This window comes from Equus caballus, chromosome 4, assembly GCF_041296265.1.
Source record: "Equus caballus isolate H_3958 breed thoroughbred chromosome 4, TB-T2T, whole genome shotgun sequence".
Lineage (NCBI taxonomy): Eukaryota > Metazoa > Chordata > Mammalia > Perissodactyla > Equidae > Equus > Equus caballus.
In genome coordinates, this window is record NC_091687.1 from 81367708 (window position 1) to 81394930 (window position 27223).

The 27223-nt window shown below is 38.0% G+C and overlaps 1 protein-coding gene across 5 annotated transcripts in view; it reads right to left on the reverse strand.

The window, feature by feature from the left end:
* TSPAN12 (tetraspanin 12) overlaps positions 1 to 27223 on the reverse strand; it is a 111918-nt gene that overhangs the window by 26120 nt on the left and 58575 nt on the right. For all 5 annotated transcript variants that reach the window (XM_070264951.1, XM_070264952.1, XM_023639555.2 and 2 more), the window contains 3 exons: positions 25616 to 25698; positions 24381 to 24516; positions 2618 to 2692 (listed from right to left, as the gene is read on the reverse strand). In XM_070264951.1, the coding sequence (XP_070121052.1) occupies positions 2618 to 2692; positions 24381 to 24516; positions 25616 to 25698 (294 nt within the window). The remainder of the gene's footprint in view (positions 1 to 2617; positions 2693 to 24380; positions 24517 to 25615; positions 25699 to 27223) is intronic.

The window sequence follows — 27223 nt, forward strand, 5'->3', positions numbered from 1 at the left end:
CAGACCTATACCACTCATCAGCAGCCACCCTGTGGTGGTGACCCACATACAAAACAGAGCAAGACTGGCACAAATGTTAGCTCAGAGAAAATCTTCCTCAGCAAAAAAAAAAAGAAAGAAAGAAAGAAAGAAAACAAAAAAATGCTTCTTAAAAAAAAAATCTACAGAAATTAAACTCATATCTAAAAAACCTTTAATTATCAAAAAGAGGAATATCAAAAGCTGAGGGGAGGGGATCAAGAATTAATTACACAATCTACTATCTAATGCTTCAATGTCAAGGAGATATGCGTATTTTTTGAAAACAGAAAAAATTAAGAGAGACTATCTCTTTATAAATAAAACAGAAACTGAGTCCCAGGAACCAATTACTTTTTCTCTCCCCTTAATAAACAAAATTTCTAAGGATGGAGTGAAAATATGATTCTCAAAGACAGCAAGAGAATTTCTATTTTATTGGGAAATTTAGTTTTAAAGAAAATTCTATTTTTTTTTTTTTTTTGAGGAAGACTAGCCCTGAGCTAACTACTGTCAGTTCTCCACTTTTTGCTGAGGAAGCCTGGCACCTAGCTAACATCATGCCCATCTTCCTCTACTTTATATGTGGGACGCCTACCACAGCATGGTGTGCCAAGCGGTGCCATGTCCACACCCGGGATCTGAACCAGTGAACCCCGGGCCGCCAAGAAGCGGAACCTGTGAACTTAACCGCTGCGCCACTGGGCCGGCCCCAGAAATTCTTAACTTTATATTAAACTAGTTAAAACCTGCTCTGACTTTTCAATTTTTAATAGAGAAAAAAATAATCATAAAGTCTGTCTTCTTCCTGAGAGTTGTCATGCATTGGAAGCATGAGTGTTTTCAGAAGCATTCAGATGCGTGGCAGTCCCAAAGTGCCGTTTCCATGCAAATTGCAGTCAGCAGAGTACTCACTAGTCTGCAATTACCACTTCATATTCAAGGCAGTCTCACAGTACAGTGGCAGATTCACCACAGAATCTGTAATAACTGCATCGGTACCAGAAACGACTTCAATTTTCTTACAAAACTGCCGAAATGCCTCTCTGAGACAAATACAAAATAATCTTCTTCTCTTCTGAAGAGCTTTTAAATTTTAAAATGTTGAAGACTCACCTGAGAAATATGTCACAAGTACAAATGCTCAGGCCCCACCCCTCTCCCTCTGTCTCTCCCTCTATTCTGATTTAGTAGATCTGGCCTAGAACCCTACCATGTATTTTTTGTGTGGTTTTCTTTGGTGAGGAAGATTGTCACTGAGCTAACATCTGTAGCAACCTTCCTCTATTTTGTATGCAGGATGCTGCCACAGCGTGGCTTGACAAGCAGTGCATAGGTCCACGTCCAGGATCTGAACCCGTGAACTCCAGGTCCCTGAAATGGAGCATGCGAACTTAACAGCTATGCCACCAGGTTGACCCCTAAAATGTGCGTTTTTAATATTCACCCTGGGTGACTCCTGCTGTAGACAATCCAAGGACTACATGTTGAAACACACCATCTTCCTGAAACAGAGTCATTTTGTGACACTTACGGTGGAAAAATCTGCCTGGCACCATGAAAATGGCCAGCAATCACAGACACATGACTGTGCTTGACCTCATTAGTGATAAATGCACCAATTTGCACCAGTGAAGTTAGTAAGCATTAAATGAGTAATAATGCCCAGTGCGAGCAAAGGTGAAGCACAAGTGGTAAACCGATCCTGACCGGTCTTATCTTAAGACTGAGAAACTCTGATCCTTATTCGTTCCAACATAGCTATAAAAGTTGTTCCAGCAGTTTCAATTGATAAAATGAATGAGGAAAATGCTGAAGAGCTGTTTTCATGAAGCCAAGTCTCAAACTCTGAGAGTATTTCTAGACTGAGGTAAACACACGGCAACTCTTCAAATACACTTCTTAAACTGAAAGACAGGGGCCGGCCCCATGACCGAGCGGTTAAATTCGCGCGCTCTGCTTTGGTGGCCCAGGGTTTCGCTGGTTTGGGATCCTGGGTGCGGACATGGCACCACTCATCAAGCCATGCTGAGGTGGCGTCCCACATGCCACAACTAGAAGGACCCACAACTAAAAATATACAGCTAGGTACCAGGGGGCTTTGGGGAGAAAAGGGAAAAATAAAAATCTTAAAAAAAAGTGGAAGGTGGTTCAGCAGGTCACAAACAGGAGATGCTCACTTCCCAGTCCTCAGTGGACAGCTGCCGGGAGCAGTTTAGAAGGCTATCATGTCGATTTTCAAGCTTTCTCAGATCCTGTTGCAAATGCGAATCTTTTTTATTATATACTCCGAAGTTGGTAAAATTATTTTAGAGCATATATTATTTTCAGTCTATTATATTTCTGTTTAAGCAATCTGTGGAATTAAAGATATATAGTATACCAAATGAAATATTACAAATTATGGTTTGGAATTATGCTTTAGACGGAAAAAAAATATTACTTTTCAGAAGTATTGGGATTATTCTCTATTATCATACAGTATAAACATTCAAATTAACACTCATGTGCCTAAATCCAAATAGTATCCAAAGTATCTGATTTAAAGGCTGGACTGGATATTGTTTCAGATTGGGATTATATCCCATTTTGAACTCACCATTACTTCCTGCTCATACGTCCAAACACCACAAGCCAGCTCTACACAGAAAATGACAAGCAAACTTCCAAAGTACTGTAGAAGAACAGAAAATGAATGCTGTTAGGATAGAGTCAAAGTAAAATATGCTCATCAGAGACAAGCCAAATACCATTCAGTGTTGTTTATCTGATGGACAAGAAAACAGAGGCACATAATCAAGAAGCTCCCTCGGGAGGAGAGGGGAAGAATTGTAGTAAATTTAGAGACAGCTGCAGACAACATTCAATACTCACCTAAGTGGGCCATTTGGATAGTGCTCTATTTATTGAGTACTTTCATAATTAACTCATTCAAGAACCTTGGGAAATGGATAGAACTACTTCATTTTACAAATGAGAAAATTAATGCAAAAAATACACAAAGTGATTTGCTCAAGAATGTGCATGGTAAATTCTGGAGAGCCGGACCATTGTGGCCATGTGCCAGGTGTTATATCTTGACACCTCCAGTTGTGGGGGTAGCTTTACAGAAACAAGTAGTAAAAGTTTGGGAAAGAACGAGCTCTCTCAAAGTTTTCTTCACTAATTCCAGCAGAAAAACACAGCACCACTGCTTTCATGGATCTTCCACTCTGTTTATGGTGCCAGGTCAGAGTTGGTGTATTGGGTAGTGATTATTGATTATCGATTATTCTTTTCACTGGAATGACTGCTCCAGTAAGGCAGGAAATTTCTTGTGTTCCTTATCACAGAGTAGTTGCTCAATAAATACATGCTACATAAAAGAATAAATGAAAACAAAGCAGAGTGATATGACAGTAAGAGACCGGGAGCTGCCTTGGACTGAGGAAAGGCTTCTTATGAAGGTGATCTTTAAGATGAGTCAGTAGTGACAAGGAGAAGGCAATGCTGATAAGACTTGTGGAAAAGCAATCCAGGAAGAGGAAATGTCAAGTGCAAGGCCACTTGTCTGGGTGAGCTAGTTAAGAACTCAGTGGAGCACAGAACTAACCGCAGCACAGAAGCAGGTGGGATGCTTACAGGGAGCACAAGCAGAGGATGCTGAGAGGTGCAGAGAGCCAGAGCTTCCTGGGCCATAGAGAGGGTTTTGGGTTTTATTCCAAGTGTAATCGAAATCCATTAGCAGGTGACATGTTGTGACATGCATTATAAAAACATAATTCTGGGTGTTTTGTGAAAAATGATTTGTAGGGAAGCAAGTGTATGATCAGAGGAACTAAATAAAAGATTGCTGAACTAGGACGTTAGCAAGGAAAGGGGAAAAAGCAGACCAATTTACAGTTGTGAGCCATCAAGACTTGAACGTTGAGTTTCTTTGCTCTTAATTTTTGTCAGAAAAGGGGAAGGGGAAATACAAGATATAGAAAATTGAGCTGATTTTCTACTACTTCCATGATATTTCCCTTATGATTTAAAAATATAAATCACGGGACCAGCCCCATGGCTGAGTGGTTGAGTTCGCGCACTCTGCTTTGGTGGCCCAGGGTTTTGCCGCTTCAGATCCTGGGCATGGACCTAGCACCACTCATCAAGCCACGCTGAGGTGGCATCCCACAAAGCAGAGCCAGAAGGATCTACAATTAGAACATACAACTATGTACTGAGGGGCTTTGGAGAGAAGAAGAAAAACAAAAAAGAAGATTGGCAACAGATGTTAGCTCAGGTGCCAATCTTTAAAAAAAATATATACATATATCAATCACCACCATTAGTTTTCATTTGTCTCTTTCATATAAAAAACAAACAATACATAGCTGCATAATCTCTTAGACAATAACATGGCGTAAAAATAATAATTGGTTCAAAAGATCAAGTAATATTTTCTTAAGGGGATCCCATTGTTCAAGCACTTTTATTTTCAGTATAAGTAGTTCTCTTGGTCAGCTTCACTCTACTCAGATATTATGTGCAAGTGTTGCCTTACTTTAAAGATTTTAGCCTTGACATGATGATTAGAAGAGATTTTGTGAACACGGGACTCCATGTCAGTTTTTATCCAAACACTCTTTAATGTTTAAGATGATTTTTAGACATGAACGATACTATATTTTCACCTTACATGACAAAGAAACCAAATGTTCAATAATTATATGCTCAATCAATTTCCTTTTCCTTAATAAGATCCTACAAAAGAATGAGACTCCAGAGAAAAATTACACTATGGGATATTTTTGCTTTCTCAGATCCCTAACCTAAATTCTTTGCAAAATTGATGTCTACTTACAATGAAAACCAAAACAGCCCCTGAAAGGTCAAGATTCCGCCAAGACAAAACATGGACATGAACAAGAATTATGTGTGCTGTTGCTGGAAAGAAAATAGGAGATACCCTGACTTTGCCCTGGGGATAAATAACCATGCAGATTTCTGGATTGATTTCATACCCTTTTAAATCCCACTTGAGTCATCTCTCTTGTTTCTTTGCCTCCTGGAGTCACCGACCAGTTTATGGTCTGTGCTGCACCAGCAGAAAGGCCCCCAACACAGGGCCACGGGCAAGTGCCCGGATATATGCAATACACGCAATACCTGAGTATGTCTGCCAGACCTATGGAGCCAAACCACAGAGCAATAACTACAGGCATGACATCACCTCTGACCTTGTAAGTGAACTCCACAATGGGCTAGCATTTCCATAACTTAAGCATCCCCAGGAATGCATATATACAGCACATACAGCTGAAACAATCTCTCATTACAAACTCAAAACTGCAATTACCAATATGGGAAGGAGGGGGTCCCTATGCGCTGGACACTCTCTTAACTCTGGAAAAACTCTAAAATGATTGTATCTTTCAGATTTCCAAAGGTCTCATTTGATGCTAGTTCTCTCATATTAAACAATTCCTCTGTCTTTATTCCACTTACATTCAGGAGCACAGATTTACTTGACTTTCAGATTGAAAATCCAAGTTTCATCAGCATTATAAAACACTGCTGGAACAAACTAAATCTAAAACTTAATTCAAATAAAATTTTTTTTACAAATGATGCTGGAGTTCATGGTCAGCTGTCGTTGCTTTGTTGTCATTGCATGAGCCTGACAAACTCAGTCTTCGAATTCCAAGGAAAACTTTAAATGTCAAATCCACCCTCAATACAACATACATAGATCAACCCCATTTACCCCTATGTTTTCTTTTTCAGTGAGCTCTGAGTCCTGGATAAAGTTATCCTCATATTGATTATTGCAGAGTCACTCTGCCACTACTTAGTCTAAGGGCTAGATCTGAGTGAGGCATCTATAAAACATGGTGTCAATCCATAGTTTCAAAAGAACAAAACTAGCAAACAATTAAGCAACAGCTCCCACTGAACTTGGTTATGGTATGAAGCGTACCTACATATCCCATTTCACTACAGAACTGTCTGTTGTCTTTAACATTACTGGAAACATTTATATATCTCCCCTAATGGTGTCAGCATGTGTCTCTCATGCTCTGACTTTCCCAGTGCACGCGGTTTGATGAGATGGTCTGTCCCAATCTTGTTTGCAGAGCAACTTGCCGCTCTCTTTTCCTCAAGTGCTGTCCTTCCAAAACGGTGGAAAGAGCTCTGAATGTGGAGTTGGAAGATTACAGTTCAAACCCCGCTCTGAAACACACTCTGTGATCTTTGGCAAATCCTTAAACTGCCCTGGCTTAAGTCTGCTCATCTGTATAATGAAGATAAAAATAAAGCCTCCTTTCCTGTTATCGTCAAGGTTGATTTGATACAAGCTTTGAAAACTTTTAAGTTTTAAATTTGTCAAGTATTATACAAATGCCATTCTGAAGTAGTTGGTGAAATACATCCAGCATCGACTTGTCCTTTCTCCCTGTACATAGCCTTCATTACCTGCAACGGGCCACAGTTTCTTCTTCATCATTGTTTTACAGTATTTCATCTCTTTACCCCTTTTACTTTTCTCCTTCCCTCTGTGTATCAAAGCTTCCTTCTCTGCTGTACATCAGGCCCCAGAGGCTTCAACTTTTAAACCAGTTGGTGGCCTCACCTACAAGTCACAATGCTCGCTTAACTGCCAGACCATTGGTTCTGGCTGGCAGGGATCTTGTCCTTAAACAGTATTTTATCCCCAGTGCCTAAGCAGTACCTGTCACACAGCAAGTATTCAATAAATGTCAGTGGAAATAATGATCAGCTTCCCAACCAAAGACCAATTTCAGATTTCCTAGAGATTCTCTGACTAATTTAACCCTGAGTTTCTTGTTAATGTTGGACTCCCCTTGACTTCTGCTGACACATTTCTATTTTAAATATTGCCTCTCTATATTACCATTGTCTTTCTGGTGGATTATTCTATGATAATCCAGTGTGCCTTTAAACATTTAAGACAATTTACCCTGCTAAAGAAAAGGAACAATATGCAGACTCTCCCCATCTTTCTGAGCTACTAACTACTAAACATTTTAAATAAACAAAGAATGGTAAAGAGTATGTTTATACAAGGAAATTAGAATGAAATTATTTGCATAACAAACTATTTTATTTGCTTTAAAAATTATTCAGTGCAGAGTTCCCTAAAATAGCTAAGCTCCTCTAATGCAATTAAACTAAAATTGGTGTCTATGAATACATTTTATCCCTAAACGTATGTTCATGAAAAAACTGCATCAAGTAAAGCAAGGTGGTGATAGGATACACCTCCAAATGATGCAATTAATTAGTGATTTTTTTCAGAAAATCTCTCAAGCTAAGAATAATTACCTTTCACTTCAAGAATGAGTGCCCTCAGTGGGTTAGATAAAAGCAGATTAGATAAAACCTTGTAAGTGAAATTGCTTTGCTGACTGGTTTTCTTTGAAACCATACAGATGGGAAGAACCCAGGCTTTGAAATAAAACGGACCTGGCTTCAGATTCTGGCTCCTTTACATACCAGTTGGATGACCTTGGGCAAACCAGTAAGGCTCAGTTTCCTCATTCACAAAATGAGAATGCTAAAATTACCTTGCAGCGTTTTGCTAAGGATTCAATCACGTAAAGGGCTGTCACAGAGTAAGCACTACCTACATGGTAGCCATTATTAACCACACCATAGTATCTACTAGAATATAAACTCCGTGAGGACCAGAGGTATCATTCAATTCTAAACACTTAACATGCTGCCTGGGATAGAGCACTTACTCACTGCATATTTCTTGACTACCTGTAACTAGGATTGGAGGAGGACAGCGAGTAAAACTGTTCGCCTCATCCTAAAACTATCAGGGTCGCTCTCAGTCAAGGACATCTAATCTCACAAGCTATTTGATTAAATCTTTAGTAAAATCCCTGTCCAGTGAGAATATAGCTGGTATTTTTCAAAACATCTTTATTAGGAAACTGAAGCAGGAAGTGTGGGGAGGGTGGGGAATCTAACTTCTTTTTAAAAAATGCTGAAATCAATTCGTCTGTTATTCCAGACAAAGGTTGGCCACAGAATGGCAAGAATGGCATAGGTTCCTAGTCCCTTTGTCCACTGGAAGTATTCGAGGAGGAAGGGAAGGGCGTGAAATCTCACCTTCCTATTTAAGTCCTTGGTGACTTGTAGACAAATGCATCCCTCAATAGAAATAAAGGGGATTCATTCCCCCTATTAAAGGTTATTTCATCTCATTGTATGTACACAGACAAAACAGTAAAATCTCAAGGAGGTTCTTTCTTAAAGAAACACTATAAAAATGATCTGGCTCCCTGACACCCACACCCCCAAGATTTCCCCCTAAAGAAAGCAGATTAAACACATTCATTTATCCCTTCTCCCTTTTGAAACTTCACTAAAACAACAACAAAGAGATAGTTTAAAAGGCATAAATAAACCCAGAGATAAAGAAAAAGGAAAAGGAGACAACAGTAAATATATTTTGGAAGTTGCAAAGAAGATGAGTGGCAAATTTCCTAGCAGTCCCCCAAAAGCTGAAGGGTTGACAGTGGTGGGGAAAGCCGGAAACACCCTGCCTCACACTGCAGAGGCCCCAAAATACTCAGGTATTGGCAGCCCTGGAAACTTCTGGAAGTGTATGAAGATAGGGATAAAAATAGGACAAGTTGCTGAAAACTCGTTCAGGAAGAAGTTAGAGCCCTCAGCTCACCTTCCCCACACTGTGTAGCTGGATGACTACCCATGCCCGCTAATATAGAAGTTGGCAGGCTTATTCTGTGGGGAAAGTAAAACAGAGTCTCGGGCCTGGGGACACTTGGTACAGTGGAGGATAAAGTACAGTACTGGAAATAGAGAAGTGAAGTTCAAATTTACATACCTTTTCCATAAAGGTTCAAAACTCAATTCAAATCAAAATTGCATTGGATTTCTCCGTAGAATACTGGAAGCTAGAGGACAGTGGAAGAGTGTCTTCAAAATTCTGAGGGAAAAGTGATTGCCAACCTACAATTCTATAGCCATCAAAATTAACATGTAAGGGTATATAAAGCCATTTTTACGCATGCAAGCTTTTTAAAAAAGGTATCTCCTCTGTACACTTTTGCAGGAAACTACTGGAAGATGTACTCCCTAGAATGAGAGACTAAACAGAGAAGGACAATGACTCGGACTGCAGGAAACAAGGGAGACAAAGGAAATCCCAGAATGGTAGTAAAGGGATATCCCATGACGGCAACAGCTTCAGCAGGTCTAGACTAGAGCGGGGCTAGAATGCTCTAAGAGAATTCTTTTAAAAAAAAATCATCAGTAGGATGCCCAAAATATTTAAATACATAAAGAGAAAACTTACACTGGGGGGAGTTAGAGTTGAATTAGACAGAAATACACAGAAAACGGAGTATTAATTTCAAGAAAAACAAAGTACTATTCCAGAAAGAAGTAAATCCAGCATTTATGTGGCCCAGCTGCGAACAGCATTTACCTCGTGACGATCAGGTAAACACTGACCTAACCAACATTATGATACATCCGCAATGAGTGCCATAGGAAGCATGCATGGGTGGGGGGGCCTGAGGCAGGGAAGGGTGCCAGTTCTGCATCTTCCATAAGGAGTCAATGGATAGTGCTTAAAACGGAAAACTGAAAGAATGAGAAGAGTTACAAAAACATGAGATTTAGAGATGTGGAAGTAAATTCCAACGGAATCTGCTAAAACAAAATTGAAAGCGGCTGCCTCTTAGGAATGGAAAACAGTAGGGATAAAGAACTACTATTTTTCATAATAAGCCTTTTAGAATGAAATTACCTCTGTGAATCACGTTAATAAAAGTAAAAACAAAATTAAAACAAACAATAGCCCCCCTGAAGCCTTGATACCAAGGAGAAAAAGGTTGATAGCTGAAGGATTTTACATAGGTTTAATGTGGAAATAGTTACTCAAAAAAGGCTGAAAATTGTAAGTAGACCAATTACACTTCTTGGTTATTGGGACAAAACGGGTGGGTGACTTTATCCTGAGATACCATCATTCTTCTGCTAAATGTTCCTTCAGTAGTTCAAAATAGGAGTGCTATAAAAGATACAAAAAATGTATATACTTAAATGTGATTTATAGACCCCACCCAGAGGTCTCTTTCACTAGACTCTGTTTGGAAATTTGGATCTCTCCTGCAACTTTGCTTATTAAAACCACACATACAGTCTGCTCAAATCAGTATGAGATGGATTATTTTCCATAATAGTTCATTTTAGTCACAAAATTATAAAGCTTAGAATTCCAAGTTATGGGCAATTTCATTCAATGAGAAGGCCTGGATTTACTTTATTTGCAGAAGTGATATACATATATATGTGTGTGTGTATGTATATATAATCAAGTATTGTGAGTATATAAAATTAAAATTATATAAAAACTATGGAAAAAATCAAATATACTTATATGTATATATGTATATACACAAACATGTGTTTAAGAGTGAATACACACACAGGTGTGAATGCACAAAACATTTATTTTGCCAGAGATTTACATACATTATATCATTTACTTCTCAAAAATATTACAAAAAATATCATTATCTCTATTTTTTAAAAATAGAAAATGGAGCTAGCTACATTCATCCATGATTGAGAGGCAATGAACACTAACTCTTTCAAAGCACAGGTTCTGGAGCCAAGCTGGATTCAGACCCCAGCTCTACCATGTAATAGTTGGGCAAATCACTTAACCTTTCTGTGTTTCAGTGCCCTCATCTGGAAAATGGGCACAACAGTAGTGCCAGCCTCATAGCATAGTTGGGCGAATTGAATGAGTCAATACACGTAAAGCACATGTAATAGCGGCTGCCACATAGTACGTATTACATTAGGGATGTTGTTAGTGGTGTTAGCAATGCCTCATGATCCATCCACTATAGATCTCCAGCTTCTGAACACCATGCACACAAGTACATGTTCACACAAGTACATATAAAACCTTTCTTGTCTTTGAACTAAGGAGGAATGACCAAAAACCCCTATCTTCCCATTTTTTACGTTTTCCAGCAGAAGAAAAGAAGACCACCAATAATATCAAAATTTTAAGGATGGCAAAAAATTCCTTTTTCCTTCCACTTAACATGGCTAGTTAAAGGCACACATGCTGCTTTAATTGCTATGGCAAAATCCTTGACAAATTATATCAACAATTCCATCTCCTCCATACTTGGTTGAACTTATATTAAGTCAGCCAGATCGGCTTCTTTTAAAACATTAAAATTAATTTTTGTTCTTATTCACATTTTACAATTTTTATAATGAAGTATGGTGCTGTATAGCCAATGAGCGCTTAACAGTTCATTAAAGGGAACTTTTAGAAAAGCACTAATAAATGAAAGTGATTTATTTTTTTACATATTTATTTCTTTACTGTTAATCACAGATATTAAAATTTCTAAGAAAGTAATATTAGCTTTTGTATAAAATATTCAAATAATTTTCACTTTGGGCAGAATAGATTTATGTTTAATTTTTGATTTCTAACTTTTATTACTGTAATAAAAACAAAAAGCAATCGGCCCTAACAAAGCCAATCAATTTATTGAGTGCTTACCTTTACTGAGAATATTAAACTTTACAAGCAGTTGAGAAATACAGGAAAAGAGAACTTTTATAGAACATATATTCTATTAATATTAAACCTATCTTCATTCTATCCAGCTTTATAGAGAAAAGACTCTGAGATAGATACTATCTAAAGGAAACAAAAATTCCATATCCAGCCTACCACAAATAGACAAAGCAGTTATTTTCCAATCTGTTTTTCTATATAAACGCCAAGTGGAAAAGAATTTTTACATTAAAACAAAATTGTAATGTCTTCCTTGAACACTTTTATACAAGTCTCTCTGTGCAAGCAAGCAGATAATCAATCTAGTATCACAGAACCTCCTCAGGAAGAATATATTCCACTGAGAGAAAAGGAAAAATTATAAACACTGTAAAAGTTATTTTAACCTGCTACTCTCTTAACTTATAACTAAAAACTCAGATTGTTTTTTCCTAAGTAACATTCAACATAAATTGAAACCACAAAAGTCAGATTTGCTTAGGAAAATTAATACAACCTGAGATTCGCCTCCCCAAAATAAAAACCGTTTCAAAATATAACATACTTTACTGGACATTTTAATATTTTAAACATGGTGCCTTTTGACTCCTATCTACATGCTACATAACCAACACTTTCAATAAACAAGAAGTTTGATTAAAGGCCTGCGTTCACTAAATGATAAATGATAAACTCCAGTCCCCACCCTGTCAAATACTAAACTCTGCAAGTTTTCAGTGCTAAGTATCTCTATGGCAGTTGTTTATTTTTCCTTTCCCGGTGATTGGAGGTTTAAAAATATTATATTACTTATAGTTAGTAAATAAGAGAATTCCAGTGCCAAATATTTGTACAAGATAATGGAACAGCCGACATTCTGTTAAGAATCCACTGGGACTGAACTACTAACAGTCCAAGAGCACTTGCTGCTTAAAACACACATCCCCAGAAAGCCTGTGCTGTAACCTGGTCTCAGAGCGAAGTCATAGCAGACATAGGCTTGGTACTTTCCGAAGGCCAATTATTCACCATGTTCTATGTCTGTCTATAAATTTTTCAATGAAAAGGCATTAAATTAAATTAATTACCATTAAATATCCTTTCTTTTAAGAATCATAAATGGAATGAGCTCAGTCTAACTTAGAAAAAGCTAGAACTATAAACCAGTCTTTGAAGAAACAAAGTGTGTAACTCCTGAGCCCATGCAGAAATTCAAGCTAAAGGAAGAAAGTATTGGTATGCTGTGGTCCTTTGTTCATGCGCCCATTTGAACAAATATACAAGAATATTTCAAATAATGTATCTTAATTTACTCCCCTTTTGAATTTTATTTACACTGTAATTGCTGAGCTAACTTCTTTATCAAAGATGTAGGTGAATTACTAAGTGTCAAATTAGTAAGTGTTTGCTTCATGTGCTGTTCCAACTATTACACAGAATTGTGTTACACCAGCATCTGAGGGATTTAGTCAAGGGCTATGAGTTCCCAGGGTCAATGATCTATATCATGAGAGGTAAAGCATTAAGGGCACGGCAATAAAGTAGCTGGACAAGCTAGACAGGCCACCATGTATATAGTTTCTGTTGCTTTGCAAGCTAGGTCAGCTAAAGTCTGCATGCTCAGCCACATCTCAAAAGATTTACAGGGTGTTACTGGTCTCTGAAGGGGCTGTCTCTACATATCATTGGGCCATTCTTCAGAATTCGAGACAGGAGCCCCCATCACCAGAACCTGCACGGAAAGTACAAAGAAGGAGCCTTAGAAATATCCTAAGAAACACAGCCAAAATAACACCAGACTCAATTCTCCAGATTGAAGCCCTCACTCAGACCCAACCAAATGTGGCCAGATCCCTTCCAAAGACAAGAAGGGCATGAGTTCATTATTGCAGGCACCTTTATGACAAGACCCTTTATAAGACAACAGGTTAGGAAATTGAATACTTTTAAAGATGATGTTTTATTAGGTAGAAAGGGAACTCCTACTTCAATATCTGCCAATAACTTTTGAACCTATCTATAACTCTGTCTGTGAAAGTTGTTTCTTCTAAATCATGTTCTTTTCACTGTTTTATCTTTTTTTAGACAAGATAGACACTTTAACTTATTTTTGTATATTCTCCAGAATAACCACAAACATATCTCTTTTAAGAGTACTAAACGAAAATTTTCCTTTAAGTTTTACAAATCCACTGACACAAATATTACAAGTGGAGAGGTTTGTTTGTTTTCTCTTTTTTTGATAAGTCTATTCAAGCAAAAACACTTCCTTCCTGAACCAAAAATATATTTTCTTCCTTAAAAAAAGAAAGTATAAGAACATAACCCGATTCACAGTCATGCTTAATGTTCAGGGAAAGAAAACCACGTGTGATTCATGATAAAATCGTTAAATTCTCACCAAAGTTGCCCAAACATCAGTAATACGGTCTAATTGACAGAAGGAACATTTTGAATTAAACAGCATGAATCATAGAACAATTTTAAAGAAATGCACTTTTGTTATAATAAATATTTGAGCTATAAACAATATTGAAAAGCCAAGATCCTTGAAGACCTCCTTTTATAAACAGATCAACCATGGTTTGAAAGGAGCATATCCATTATCTGTAGGTAAAGGCTTCTAACAGGCTTGAAAAGTTTGTTCTCAAACAAGTTAAGCAGTTCTACCACAGTCCTCTGATAGCAGTCAATTGTTTATGGAACTTTTTTCCCCGGAGGCTGGAAAATGGCTGCAGCATTCCAAAGACCTCCTGTTCTAACCATCCACAACAGTCCTGGACGCTGGCTTGTCTCCCTAAGGGCATCTTAGCCTGGCACCCTGTGCCTGTTTAGCTTGACAACTATAATTTTGCTACTAAACCTGAACTAAACATCCAGATTAGCAGAATTTGTTTATAATGTACATCCGGAAAAAAAATTCTAAAACATTAGATAGACTTCTCCCACCTGAAGACTTTTATTCCTGCATCCGTAAAGGCACATCATTAGAATAAAAGTAGTGTGTCTTCCATTCTCTCTTCCACCATTGAAAAGGTTCTCTAAATGTGAAGCCCCCTTAGCCCAGAGTGGCAAGACCAGTAGCTATTTTCTCCCAGGTAAATGAGCAAAAAGGCCCAGAAGCAAGCAAGAAGAGACACTGCTACCAGGGTGATGCAGCAGAAGAGAGATCAGATCACATCACTCTTCAGCTCATGAAACTTCAAGCTGCAAAGTACATAGGCACGATATTCAAGACTCTTCATAATCTGGTCCTAGGTCACCCTGGCAACTCTCAGCCCTGCATACCTGGTACACATCTACCCTATAGTTCCAGAGAGTTCTTTTAAAGTACCTTTAATAACGCAAAGAGAGAACTTTAAAATTAAAATATTTTAATTACAAAAGGCAATCCTCTCATGATCTCATTAAAAGTTATCAGTCCATGTCTTCAACTCAGCTGTGCAAACCCAGCACAGAACTTGAAATTTCAAAATATCTTAAATGTTTGTTTCATAGGAGAGACACTGCAAAAATTCATATTTTTACTTGATAGAAACAATTCTTACATTGGCAACTATCAACTAACAAAATTCCTATCTTCTTTAAGACAATGTTTTTAAAATGTCTTCATGGTTGCAATCATTTTGAGGAAATTTGTAGCTTCCAAATTCTAAAGTTTTAAAGCTAAAATAATGGTAATGTAAGGAAACGCAGGAATGACTACTTATTTTCGAATAATTCAAATGTATTGCTTAGCAGGAATACTAAATGATACGAGCACAGTGTTTACACATTTTAAATAAAATTTAAATTAGTGTTTCTGTCATGTGAGCTGAGAAGATTCATCCTAATCTGAGCATATAACCAGGTCCTGTTATCACCCTTTATCTGAAAAAGGGGAAAGACGTATGAATGATGATTCTGAAACAATAAGTTTTTTAAATTTATGAAATTTCATGAAAAAAGCATAACTTCAATTCATAAGCTATTATTTAGTCATCAAGTTCATTAGACATTGCAAATAAAGTAAATATTGAACATCATTTTTCTACAAAGTTTATCTGAAAGCTACTTTCCCCATCGGCTTAAACGACTTAATTCTGTCATCATTTACATGTGTTATTTGCATCTTATTTTCACTCTCTGTAAACTTAGGGACACTGTTTCCTGAGTCATCTAGACAGCTATATGATTTTTTTATTTGTCTTTAATTTTTTATTATATAGTATTTCACACAAACAAAATATATACACACACACACATTATAAGGTGTACAGAATAATAAAATAAACAGCCTCCTCTTCACCATCCACCTTAAGAAACAGTACGTTACCAATTAGATAGTTATATGAGTTTAAATGCATATTTACCATTTTATGTTTGCCAAAGGAAGTCCAATAGACTGACAGGGTGGGAGCAGAGGAGAAAGCAAAAACACTTCACAGTTACTGAATTTACCTCAAGGTAGCATTTGCCGAACTGGTGGCCAGTATTCACAGCTGGAGCAAGCCTTTCAAAAGCATATGCTGCCAGAGAAACACCTGGCTTTGAACTCAGCACAGAGTAAGGACATTCATCAAATCAATGGATATAGAGTTATATGGCTTATTTTTAACGACAGTTATCTCAAATGTCTATATTAAGAAACAGAACATAATAAAGTTTACAATGCTTACTAATCACAGAGGACACCTAAATTATGCAAAGAACAAAAATACAAATACTTGGCCCATTGATACTTCAAACTCTGAAGTAAGCGAAAAGTCCAATGAGTGCTCAAAATCCTGTCACAGAGACCCAACACTAAGGCCATGAATCTCACACAACTGTCCTGGTCCCTAGTCCCCAATGTGACATTTACTTTTAAAGACATCTGCTCACATGCTTTTACAGGGAACAGGTAGAGGCAGTCAAACCAACATCACTTAAGAAACAGAAGCGGTCACGGAGTTCTGTCCTGGGCTCCCGTGCACACAAAAACTAGATGTGCAAACCGAGCCTCTGGCTCCAGAAATGCCTAAATCATCTTCAGTTCGCTTGAGGTTTTTGTGAATTTAACAAGTAAATGTAAAAACAACAGCTTTTAAAAAATTCTCATTAATATGTCAAAATAAATGCATGTATTGAAGGGATATGTTTCTACTGTATGAAAAATGCATAAATGTTGAATAATAAACCATTTCCTGATGTCAATCAAGTAATACAAACATTACTATCAGGTGCAATTCTTTATCCATTATTCTATCTCAGCAAGGTCTACTGAATTCAGCCGCCATTCTCCAGTTCCAAAGTCTTAGTTCAGACCCCACCCAAGGCTTCTGAGGACTGTAGGTAACCATTAACAGGGCTTCCTAGTGCCACCAGCCCTAAATGTTCTCATTTCATCCCATGCTAGAAACACCCATTGGCTCTCGACAGCAAGAGGGATAACATCAGACTCTCCTACAAAGACCTTCCCAATTGGACGACTCCATGCTCTTCTCATTGCCATAGCCACCCTGAATTTCTAAGTTTTGCTAAACTGCCATGTTCCTTCACTCCTCCATGTCTTTGCATACACGCTTCATGTTGCTCTAAGGCCCGTCCCTCCCTTCTTCCACCAGAAAACTCTCACATTTTCAATATCTAGATCAAAGGAAGACTCTCCTATGAAACCTGTCAGAAGTCTCCAACCGCTCCTTATTCTGCGTTGCCACAGTAATTTATTTATAACTTTAATACTGTATTTTGCTTTGCTATTTTCTTTGTATTGTCCCCTTTCATCTTTGCATTTCAAGTGTCTGTCACAGACTGGGTACTCAATATATGTTTAAGGAGGAACAAGGAAAGAAAAGGAGAACAGGAAGGAAGGAAAGGAGAAACAGTTTGATTCTTTGACAGGATAAGAGAGAACTATGGCAGAATTTTGAGTTCCTTTTATAATAAGGACATTAAAAGATTATATTTCTAAAAGTTAAATGACTACTGAATGCCTTGGAATTATAAAGGAAGCACATTTAAGTCTTATAGAAATAATGCCAGTAATTAATTAAGTGTACTGCAATAGTGGTGTGGCGGAGTGAAACAGCATGGGCTTTGAGCAAATACAGTCAGATTTGAATGTTAATGACAGCAAGTAGCAGCTGCGTATCTTTGGGACCCCTGCTTCTCCCCATCTGTAAATAAGTCTAACCATATAAAGTTGCTGTATTTTCTAAGAAATCAGAGTAAAACACTGGGAAGATGCTGAACATGCGTCAATGATATGATGGATTTTGATTTAGAAATAAAGTTGTTAGGCTATCTCAATCAAAACTATAAACAGAAAATAGTAAAGATATATAACTTCATAGTTTAATTTTAACTTATTGGCTTATGGCTAGCTAATAATGATAAAATTTATAACTACTTAAAAGAAGGCCTTAAACAGAGTCTGAAGAAAATTAATTACTACTTAAAGATAGTCCAGTTTTACACTATGATTTTAAACAACAAAAAACCGAGGATGATCAATAATTCCTTCATGGCCATTAAAAATTTACTTGATTTCCATTAAGAGAATCATTTCAAATCTGGTTCCATCACTGTATATTTTAAGAAAGCTTTAAAAAAGTGCTTCCGTACAATCATAAGCCATATGCAAATTCTCTGGAATAATAAAATTGAAAAAAAAGAAAACTTCCCTTTTAAACCCAAGGCTCTGGTCTCAAACATGGGAGGGGTAGCCAACCTAATTTCTGACCAGCACTTGACTAGCTATGCTTTGCTGGCAGTTGAGCATATATTAGCATCACACTGACAAACGACCTTCTCCTGATGGTGACATTTCGCTTTTGTCGATATTGTAAACATGTCTGTTCAATCTGTTTACGTTCCCCCTGAGCTGGCACCACTTTCTTAATGCCTATGTTAATAGCAAGGTAGAATTGCAATAACAAATGAATTTCATTTAGTCTACAGCTAAAAGCCTTGGGAAGTACCCATCTAAGGCTTAAAACCAATTTCCATTTAGCTTCAATTTCTCTGTTAAGGAGAGAAGGAATTTCTACTACTGAAATTACTTTGAAAGTCATGGCATATTCGAGTTTATTTTCCTAGTCATTTTTGGCATGTTTTCTCAATATAATCAGAACTTAATTATTCTTGATGTCCGCATATAAATATCTAGAAGTTTCTGTTCTATGACAGTTCCATATTTATTAAGAACAAATCTAGTTGGAGTAGGGTTGCCAGATTCAGCAAATAAAAATACAGAATGCCCATTTAACTTTGAGCTTCAAATAAACAATGTATAATGTTTTAGTACATGTATATCCTAAATACTGCATGGAACATACTAAAATATTATTCATTGTTTATCTGAAATCCAAATTTAATTGGATGTCCTGTATTTTATTTGGGAAACTTAAATTAGGGTGTTTTAACAACTTGCATCAATAAGTCAATAGAAGGGTCAAATTCATGACCAAGGTTCACCAGAAATGTTTTCCTATGGATGGCCTCTTAGCCTGCAGAGTTGGTTTCTTGGGGGGTTGGGGTTGGGGTGGAAGGGCAAGTTGGTTATAAAGACCTGTTTTGAGGCTTTTTCACTTTTTTTTTTTTTTTTTTTGAGAAAGATTAGCCCTGAACTGAGCTAACATCTGCTGCCAATCCTCCTCTTTTTGCTGAGGAAGACTGGCCCTGAGCTAACATCCGTGCCCACCTTCCTCCACTTTATACGTGGGACGTCTGCCACAGCATGGCTTGACAAGCAGTGCGTAGGTCCACACCCAGGATCCGAACTGGCGAACCCAGGGCTGCCGAAGCAGAACATGCGAACTTAACTGCTGTGCTACCGGGCCGGCCCCCTTTCTCACTTTTTCTTGATCAGTCTGATGAATAAGGCCATTTTGACTGTTGCTTGAGCAGCACCATAGCCCAGCTGCCAGTTCGTCTTTTAGTAATCATTCAAGAGATATGGCAGCTCTAAGATACTGGTTGTCTTAAAAAAAAAAAAAAGCTTCTGGTTTACAGGTATTAAAAGTGAAAAAAGACTGAATCCAGGGAACTCGAGAAGTCGGACTGAATACATTGAGCTTGTTTAAATATTTACATCCAAAATAAAAGTAAGGAACTTCTTTAAAAAGAAATTTTTAATTAGGATAAAAAGCTAAAGGACACAAAGGAAGAAACCATGAGAGTTGCCTTGTAAATATTTGCCAGAGACCTAATATCATGTCGTATTTTGCATTAGTTCCCACCCCCACTCCCCAACTCAACAAGCCATTCCCTTGTAGTCTAAACCTATTCAACAGCCAGGATCCTCCTTTAAAATCTCACTATCTCATTATCAGCACATCTGCTGGCCGGTACTACTCACACTGTTCTAGTTTCCCGTCCATTATTCAACTTAATAAAATTGATTAAAGCAATAGACAAGGTGAATGTTCATATTATCAAGTTGTTTGTAGTCTGGTAGTTTGGGCTAGCCATGAAAAAACGAAATTTAATAAATACCATATGACCCAGTTATCTCTCTACTGGGTATTTATCGAAAGAACTGGAAATAAACCATTCAAAGAGACTTATGCACTCCTATGTTCATTGCAGCATTATTCACAACAGCCAGATGTGGAACCAACCCAAGTGCCCATCGACTGATGAATGGATAAAGAAGGAGTGGTGTATAGAGACAATGGAATACTACTCGGCCATAAAAAAAAACCAAAATCGTCCCATTTGCAACAACATGGATGGACATCAAGGGTATTATGTTAAGCAAAATAAGCCAGACAGAGAAAAACACTGTACGATTTCACCCATATGTGGAAAATAAACAAACACATGGACAAAGAGAAAAGATTAGTGGTTATAAGAGGGGAAGGGGGTTGGGGGTGGGCATAAGGGGTAAAGGGGCACATATATATGGTGACTGACAAATAATAATGTACAACTGAAATTTCACAATGTGATAAACTATTATGATTTCAATAAAATTTGTTAAAAACCCAAAACCCTCAATTCTAGAGTGGTCATGACCCAATTAAAAAAAACAAAAAGGAAATTTATAACAAGAGAAATGCACTGGAGTTCAAAGCTTGAGAAGCCTCTATTAGAGACATCAGTAAAGGCCCAATGAGAGTGGGCTTGGCAGTAGGAAATGCTGAGGTCTGAATTAAAGCTCTATCTGTTAGTGCTGAGTGACTTTGGACATCTTACTGAACCTCTCTGAACCTCACTTATAATTATCTATCTTGGATGATTATTGTCAGGTTTAACATGAAAGATCATAGGAAAAATTTTTTATACAATGTGAGATATGTTTATAAGCATTTAGGAAAAGGCAGCAATTATAGAGTAAAATAGTGAAGTTGCTACAAATAATCTTGTTGGAACTAGATTGCCATGGTCTGAATACCAGATTCTCCATTTACTAGCTATGAAAACTTAGGCAAATCACTTAGCCAATCTGTGCCTCATTTCCTCATCTATTATGGGAATTATAATACTCTTGATCTCAGAATTGTGGAGAGGACAAAATTAATTCTTGTAAAAATCTTCATTAAAAAAATTCATGTAAATCTCTACAGCATAAGTACCTGAGAAATGTTAACCAGTTTGATTATCATCATCACCTTTGTCATTATTATGATTTCAGGAGGTAGTATTTCAGACAAGCCTTAACAGGTTGGTAGTATCAAAACAAAAGTATTAAGAAGAAATTCCCAGCTACGGGGACAGCAAGAGTAAGAGCAGGGAAAAACAGAGCAACAAAAGCTTGTCCAAGGGTCAGAAAATACACTTTGACCAGAGAATAATGAAGCATGTTAGAAAGCTAAAAATGATAGATGAAGCCTTGATTGTAGAAAAGCTTGATGCAAGATTGAGGCTTCTCTAAATACTTCACTACCCAACCAGGGGTCTTTCGAGTTTTCAGAACAGAGGAGTCATGTGATCATCGTTGCAGTCTATTAACATAGCAGCATTGGTTTTGCATAAGTTAGAAGGAGACAACAGAGGCAGGAAGTTTAGTTAAGGGGCTCTGCACTGTTTCCGCAAGAAGTCAGGAAAGCCTGAACCTGAGCATTCCAAATAAGAGTCGAAAAGAGAGGACCGGCTCCTGAGAACATACAGGACTTTGCAACTGTTTGGAGAAGGCCATGGAAAGCAAGCCAGAGACGCAGATCAGGTGCAGCTTGGTTATGACTGACAGGTAATTGGGAGTTGAGACCCACAGATCATTCTTTAGCAAGGGAAAAGCTGTCAAAGGCTGCTTTGTGAAAAAGACCACATCCAACAAGCAAAGGTGGGGAGCGGCAGGAATAAAGCCGCTGCATCAATCTATGCTCATCATTTTCCTAGAGGAGGTGCTGACCCCTTAGGGCTGAGTTTGGAGCTCCTCCTCTCTGACCTCAGAGCATCCAGTGTAAACTATATTAGAGGTCTTATGAGGGAGTAATGGAATTATCTGTCTATCATACACACTGGTCTGATGGCAAAAACCGGTAGTGCCTATATCCTCAATAGTATTTGAAGAATGAATGAATGAACAAGTTAGCTGCCCTTAGAACCTCAGTCCTCCAAGTCACCTTTGCATCATAAGGCTCTTTCCAGCCTCACAGACTAGCGTCTCACGCACAAGTTTCTATGACTCATCCTGCCTCGAGTAGAAACCAAACTACTTTGTTCTTTGTCAATCTACTTTACCAGCATTCAAGTAGCCTAATGGGATGCATAAATGGTTTTCAAAATATGTTTCTAAAAGTCTTTGAGGTTCCATGAAATATGCTCTCCCACCCTACCCCATCCCACAGTCCAGGGACCATCCAGAGTCATACAAGCTGGGAGGGTTAGCGGGGAGAGAACAGCAGCCATACTTAAATTGGTTGTATAAATGGGACATCACTGTAAGACTGCGATTTTAGAAAAGGATTCTGAGATTTTTTTTTAAGTTTAAAATACTTTATCCACCCTTTCAATTATAAGTTTCACATAAAGTAAATCCTTGGGGCCAGCCCTGTGACGCAGCCGTTAAGTATGCACGTTCCACTTCGGCAGGCCAGGGTTCGCCAGTTCGGATCCCGGTGCCGACATGGCACAGCATGGCAAGCCATGCTGTGGTAGGAGTCCCATATATAAAGTAGAGGAAGATGGGCACGGATGTTAGCTCAGGGCCAGTCTTCCTCAGCAAAAAGAGGAGGATTGGCAGCAGTTAGCTCACGGCTAATCTTCCTCAAAAAACAAAAAAAAGTAAATCCTTTAGTTTATCTTTAAATTATTGTCCAAATATCTTAAATTGCAAAATAAGAGCCCAATCCCTTCCATCATTCTCCTTCTCGCTGTATATATACCAAAATGGAGAGAAGCAAGACAGTGGGCCTGTTCCCCTTCTCTGAGTGTGGTTTATTTTCTGTTTTCCAGCCGTGGTCCTTCTGAAGAGTTATCTTCCAAGAAGCCAAGTAATACATTAACACAGGATGTTCCAGTGCAAGTCTTCCTCACAAACAAAAAGAAAGAAAGAAACTGAGAAGACTTCTCAGCTTCACGCTAAGACTGTTTTAGTTGGCTTGGGATGGGAGCCAATCAATCACTGGTGTGCAGGAGCTGGCTCCTGAGAGCCAGTTTGAGCTCATCTCTCCCAACTCTGCAATCAATGATGCCACGTTGGTAGCCCGACACTGACCACGCTGGGAGTATTTACCCCACAGAAATCTTCAAATGCTACAAATCGGGGCTTTTTTCCTTGCAGATATCCAACGTATCAGCACACTGTTAAAATTTTGTTTTCGAGTTCCCTACAAGAAATTAATGCACAGCTAGCGTTGAGAACCACTGCAAAGAAAGAACATACTCAATGAATTAATTTTTTAGGAGTCTGATATGTCTGCAATTACGTGTTAGCAGCCTTACTACCTGGTACCATTAACATGCAATATTTTATACACTCAATGTGCTGCAAAAAGTCTATATATAAGCTGTATTTTTAATTGGCTCAAATTTTCAATGTTAAAGAGAGCTTACTAATTTTTTAATTAAAAGTCTAATCATAGATTTTGGAATCGAAGAATTTGAGTGCTAAAGGGAATTTAAGAAGTAATCTAGTCCAACTCTTTCAGAATTAAAAGAAAAACCCACTAAGTTATAGAAAGTGAGACTTATATCCATTAAACTATGTAAAACAGTGCCAGGATCGTAAGGCCTGTCTGCTACCTCACCAACTGAATTTCTATATGGTGGGTTTGTTTAAAAAACGAAGAGCCAGCCTGATGGCATAGTGGTTAAGTTCATGCGCTCTGCTTCAGGGCCCAGGGTTTGTCGGTTTGGATCCCAGGTGCAGATGTATACCCCGCCTATGAAGCCATGCTGTGGCAGGCGTCCTACACATAAAATAGAGGAAGATGGGCACAGATGTTAGTTCAGGGCTGATCTCCCTCAGCAAAAAGAGGAGGATTGGCAGCGGATGTCAGCTCAGGGCTAATCTTCCTCATAAAAAAAAAAAAGAAGAAGAGAGAAAAAGAAACAGTTCCACTATGACCTTTTAGTTCTTGTCCCGAAGAACCTAAGTAGTAATAAGGTCCCTGACCCTAGAAAAACTCGAACTTTCAAATAAAAGTGTCAACACACAGCCTAAGGGAAATAATTAAATAGCATACCTATTTGCATACCTCATGTTTGAGTACAGCAAATACTTGTATTGAAATCATCTCTCATGGAAAGAACGCTTCCCTTCTCACAGGATGTTGAACAATTAGCACAGATTAGAGCACTGCTCTCACAGTTCCCTACGCACGTAACCTTGTGCACTGATGAAAAAATAATACACTACTGGTTGGTCACTTAACCATAATAAAGAGGAGATATAAACACATACCCACGCGAGAAGCAACAGGTTTCTTTTCACTGTTCCACAGTATCCTAACATGCCCACTATGATAAGGAAACAGCAAACGGCGATCATGACCGGATGAACCACAGGAAAGTAAGTCAGGATGACAGCCTCCTCCACCCTGAAAGAAGAACGACAGTGTCATATTATAAACAAAATACAGTCGAGATGCACCCAAGACATAGGAAGACACAATCGTGATTTGAGTTAACGATCCTTTAAATCATCATGCCTCAAAACTGATGACTGTATTCCTATTCTCAAAAGCACCAATGGGCTTGCTTGTTTTATTTTGTTTAGTTTTTTATACAAGTGGTAGCATTCCTACCTCAACTCATTTAAAATATATTTTAAGAGAGGAGTCCTCAATAAGAAGTCGATCTACAATTAGCTCCGAAGCCTTAGCCTGAGGAAACCCCACGGGACCCTTCGCTATCTTCCAGCTGAGAAGAATCTCCCTCTTCTCGGATCCGGGACTCCAAGTGCAGCTCTTTCTTTCTCCCTCACTACTGACCCTTCCCCAAAATGTGAAAGACTGCTATGTAATGGGAAATTGGTCTGTATTAAAAGAAAGAGGAAGGGAGAGAGATGATTTTCGTTAGAAAACTATGAAAAAATCGTTAACTAGAACTATAATAGTAAGGATAATAATAATTATATCAAAAATTACCATTGCTAAGCTCCATTGCGTTAAGGATTTTACAAAAACGTATCTCAGTTAATCCTTACGACATTTCAGAGTGATACACATATATTACAATCCCCATTGAGAGATGAAGAAACTCAGGGTGGGAGAAGTTAAGTAATTTGCCCCTTGCGATGTCAGTGGTTCAACTTTTGAAATTTGAGAAGAAAATGGCGTTGCTGGGTTTGGTTTTCACTAACTCAGGAATACAAAGGTAAGAAGGTTGGCAGTGATTTTCTTAGAGAAAAGTAGCTATGCTGTCCTTTCTATGTAAATATGACATAACTGACATACTGTCAGGAGGACAGGCGACTGGTATTACCATACCCAGAAATGTTCTCTAAGACCAGTGGCACACCTTAATGAGAATGCTAGAAAATGCAAGTGTCTGCAACAGAGGCTGCCATGGGCAGGAAACACTTTCCAAATGATCACGGAAGAGCACCACCGTCTAATCAGCTGAGAGCAATGGTAACAGAAACTAGCATCTGAGGAAACCCGGTGAAAGAAATCAATCATTAACTGTAACGCCTACCTTGTTTCTGCAGTTAAAGTCAGAACATTATTTAGGTAGTCCCTCATCCAAGCAGAAACTGCCAACACACTGATGGACATTAACTGGGAGAAAAACAAATACAAATTGGTTACCAAGGATTTACGCAACATTCTCTGTAGGATTAACAATAAAAAAGTATGGATTTTCATTACATAATCATGACGCTTTCTCCTAAGTACCATTTACCTCCTGTTGCAATTTACTATTACTATAAATATCTGCCATTCCGTTGTGTAATCATGTCATAGCCACTAAATAAAACATCACCTGATAGGATACGGATAGCTAAACTATTAAATAGCTAATCCCAGGTTCAGGACAGGAATTGGACAAGATGAGGAGGCAACAGAACAACTAAATTATCAAACATATAAGATGAGCCCAAAACATGCTGTCATACTTAAAAGCAAGGAAGCTATCAAGTACTACTGATGTTGTCAACAAAAGTCAGAGGAGCCAACTTGAAAAGTCTTCCATTGGCTAATGAATGTTAGTTAGACAATTTAAGCATCAAAATAATAGTAATAATAATAATGCAATGGTTTGAAACATATTAAATATGCTAAAATCTATGAACTTATAATAATACCTAAACAAAACTCACTGGTCACCTTTGTAGGATGTTGGATAGTCAACTCACTCTTCAGAAAACTGATAAGAATCCACTATTCATTCTACCTTTCCTATACAAACCAAAGAGAGAACCAAAGACTTAATGAAAGTTTTTACAGAAGAAGTGCCGCTAATGTGTGCAGAAAGTATGATAGAATATGACTATTTAAGAACCCTTTCTGAAATAATAGACCTCTAGGCAAAGATCCCCAGTGGCTGCCAAAATTAGCAGGTCAGTGGTGCTCAGTCCTGTCTGTAGACCAGAATCACCTAGGACTCAAAAAATTACTCAGGCCAGGTCCACCCTGGATCAATTCTCGGGAGCAGGGCCTGGGCATCAGAAATGTGTGAAGGTTCCTCAGATGTTCTAATGAGTAGTTGGGGCTGAGAACTACCGCATTACATGGATGGCTGATGGGGACTTTAGAACGGAGAAGACCAGGCTGATGGAAAATACCAGACCTCGCTGATCAATTTCAGTATCACAAAAAGAGAAAATCAGATACAATGTGTCCCCCAGTGTGACACAATCGGAAGTGCACAGAGATACCCTTGAAGTATTTTCACAAAAAGTCAAATCTGAATCTAATCAAGCCTCCAGCTCTATCAGTTTATAGGAAATATAGAAAATAGATTTAAACTTGTTAAATGCCCCCAAAGGGACGCAATCAGCAAAATCGAGAATATGAGAAAGTTTACAGGACAAATGATCTCGTTTCTTCAACTAAAAAGACTGGCAAGTGGGGAAAAAAAGAAGGAAGGAGAAACTGTTACAAATTTTTAAAGATTTAAGAGATTACCCAATGCAAAATGTGTACCTGATTTGGATCCTGATTCAAAAAAATCAGTCACAAAGGGACAATTTATGAGATAACTGGGGATCTTTTAACATAACTGGATATTTGAAAATATTAAGAAATTATTGTTTATTATTTTAGATATGACAGTGATATCACGGTTAATTTTTAAAGGATC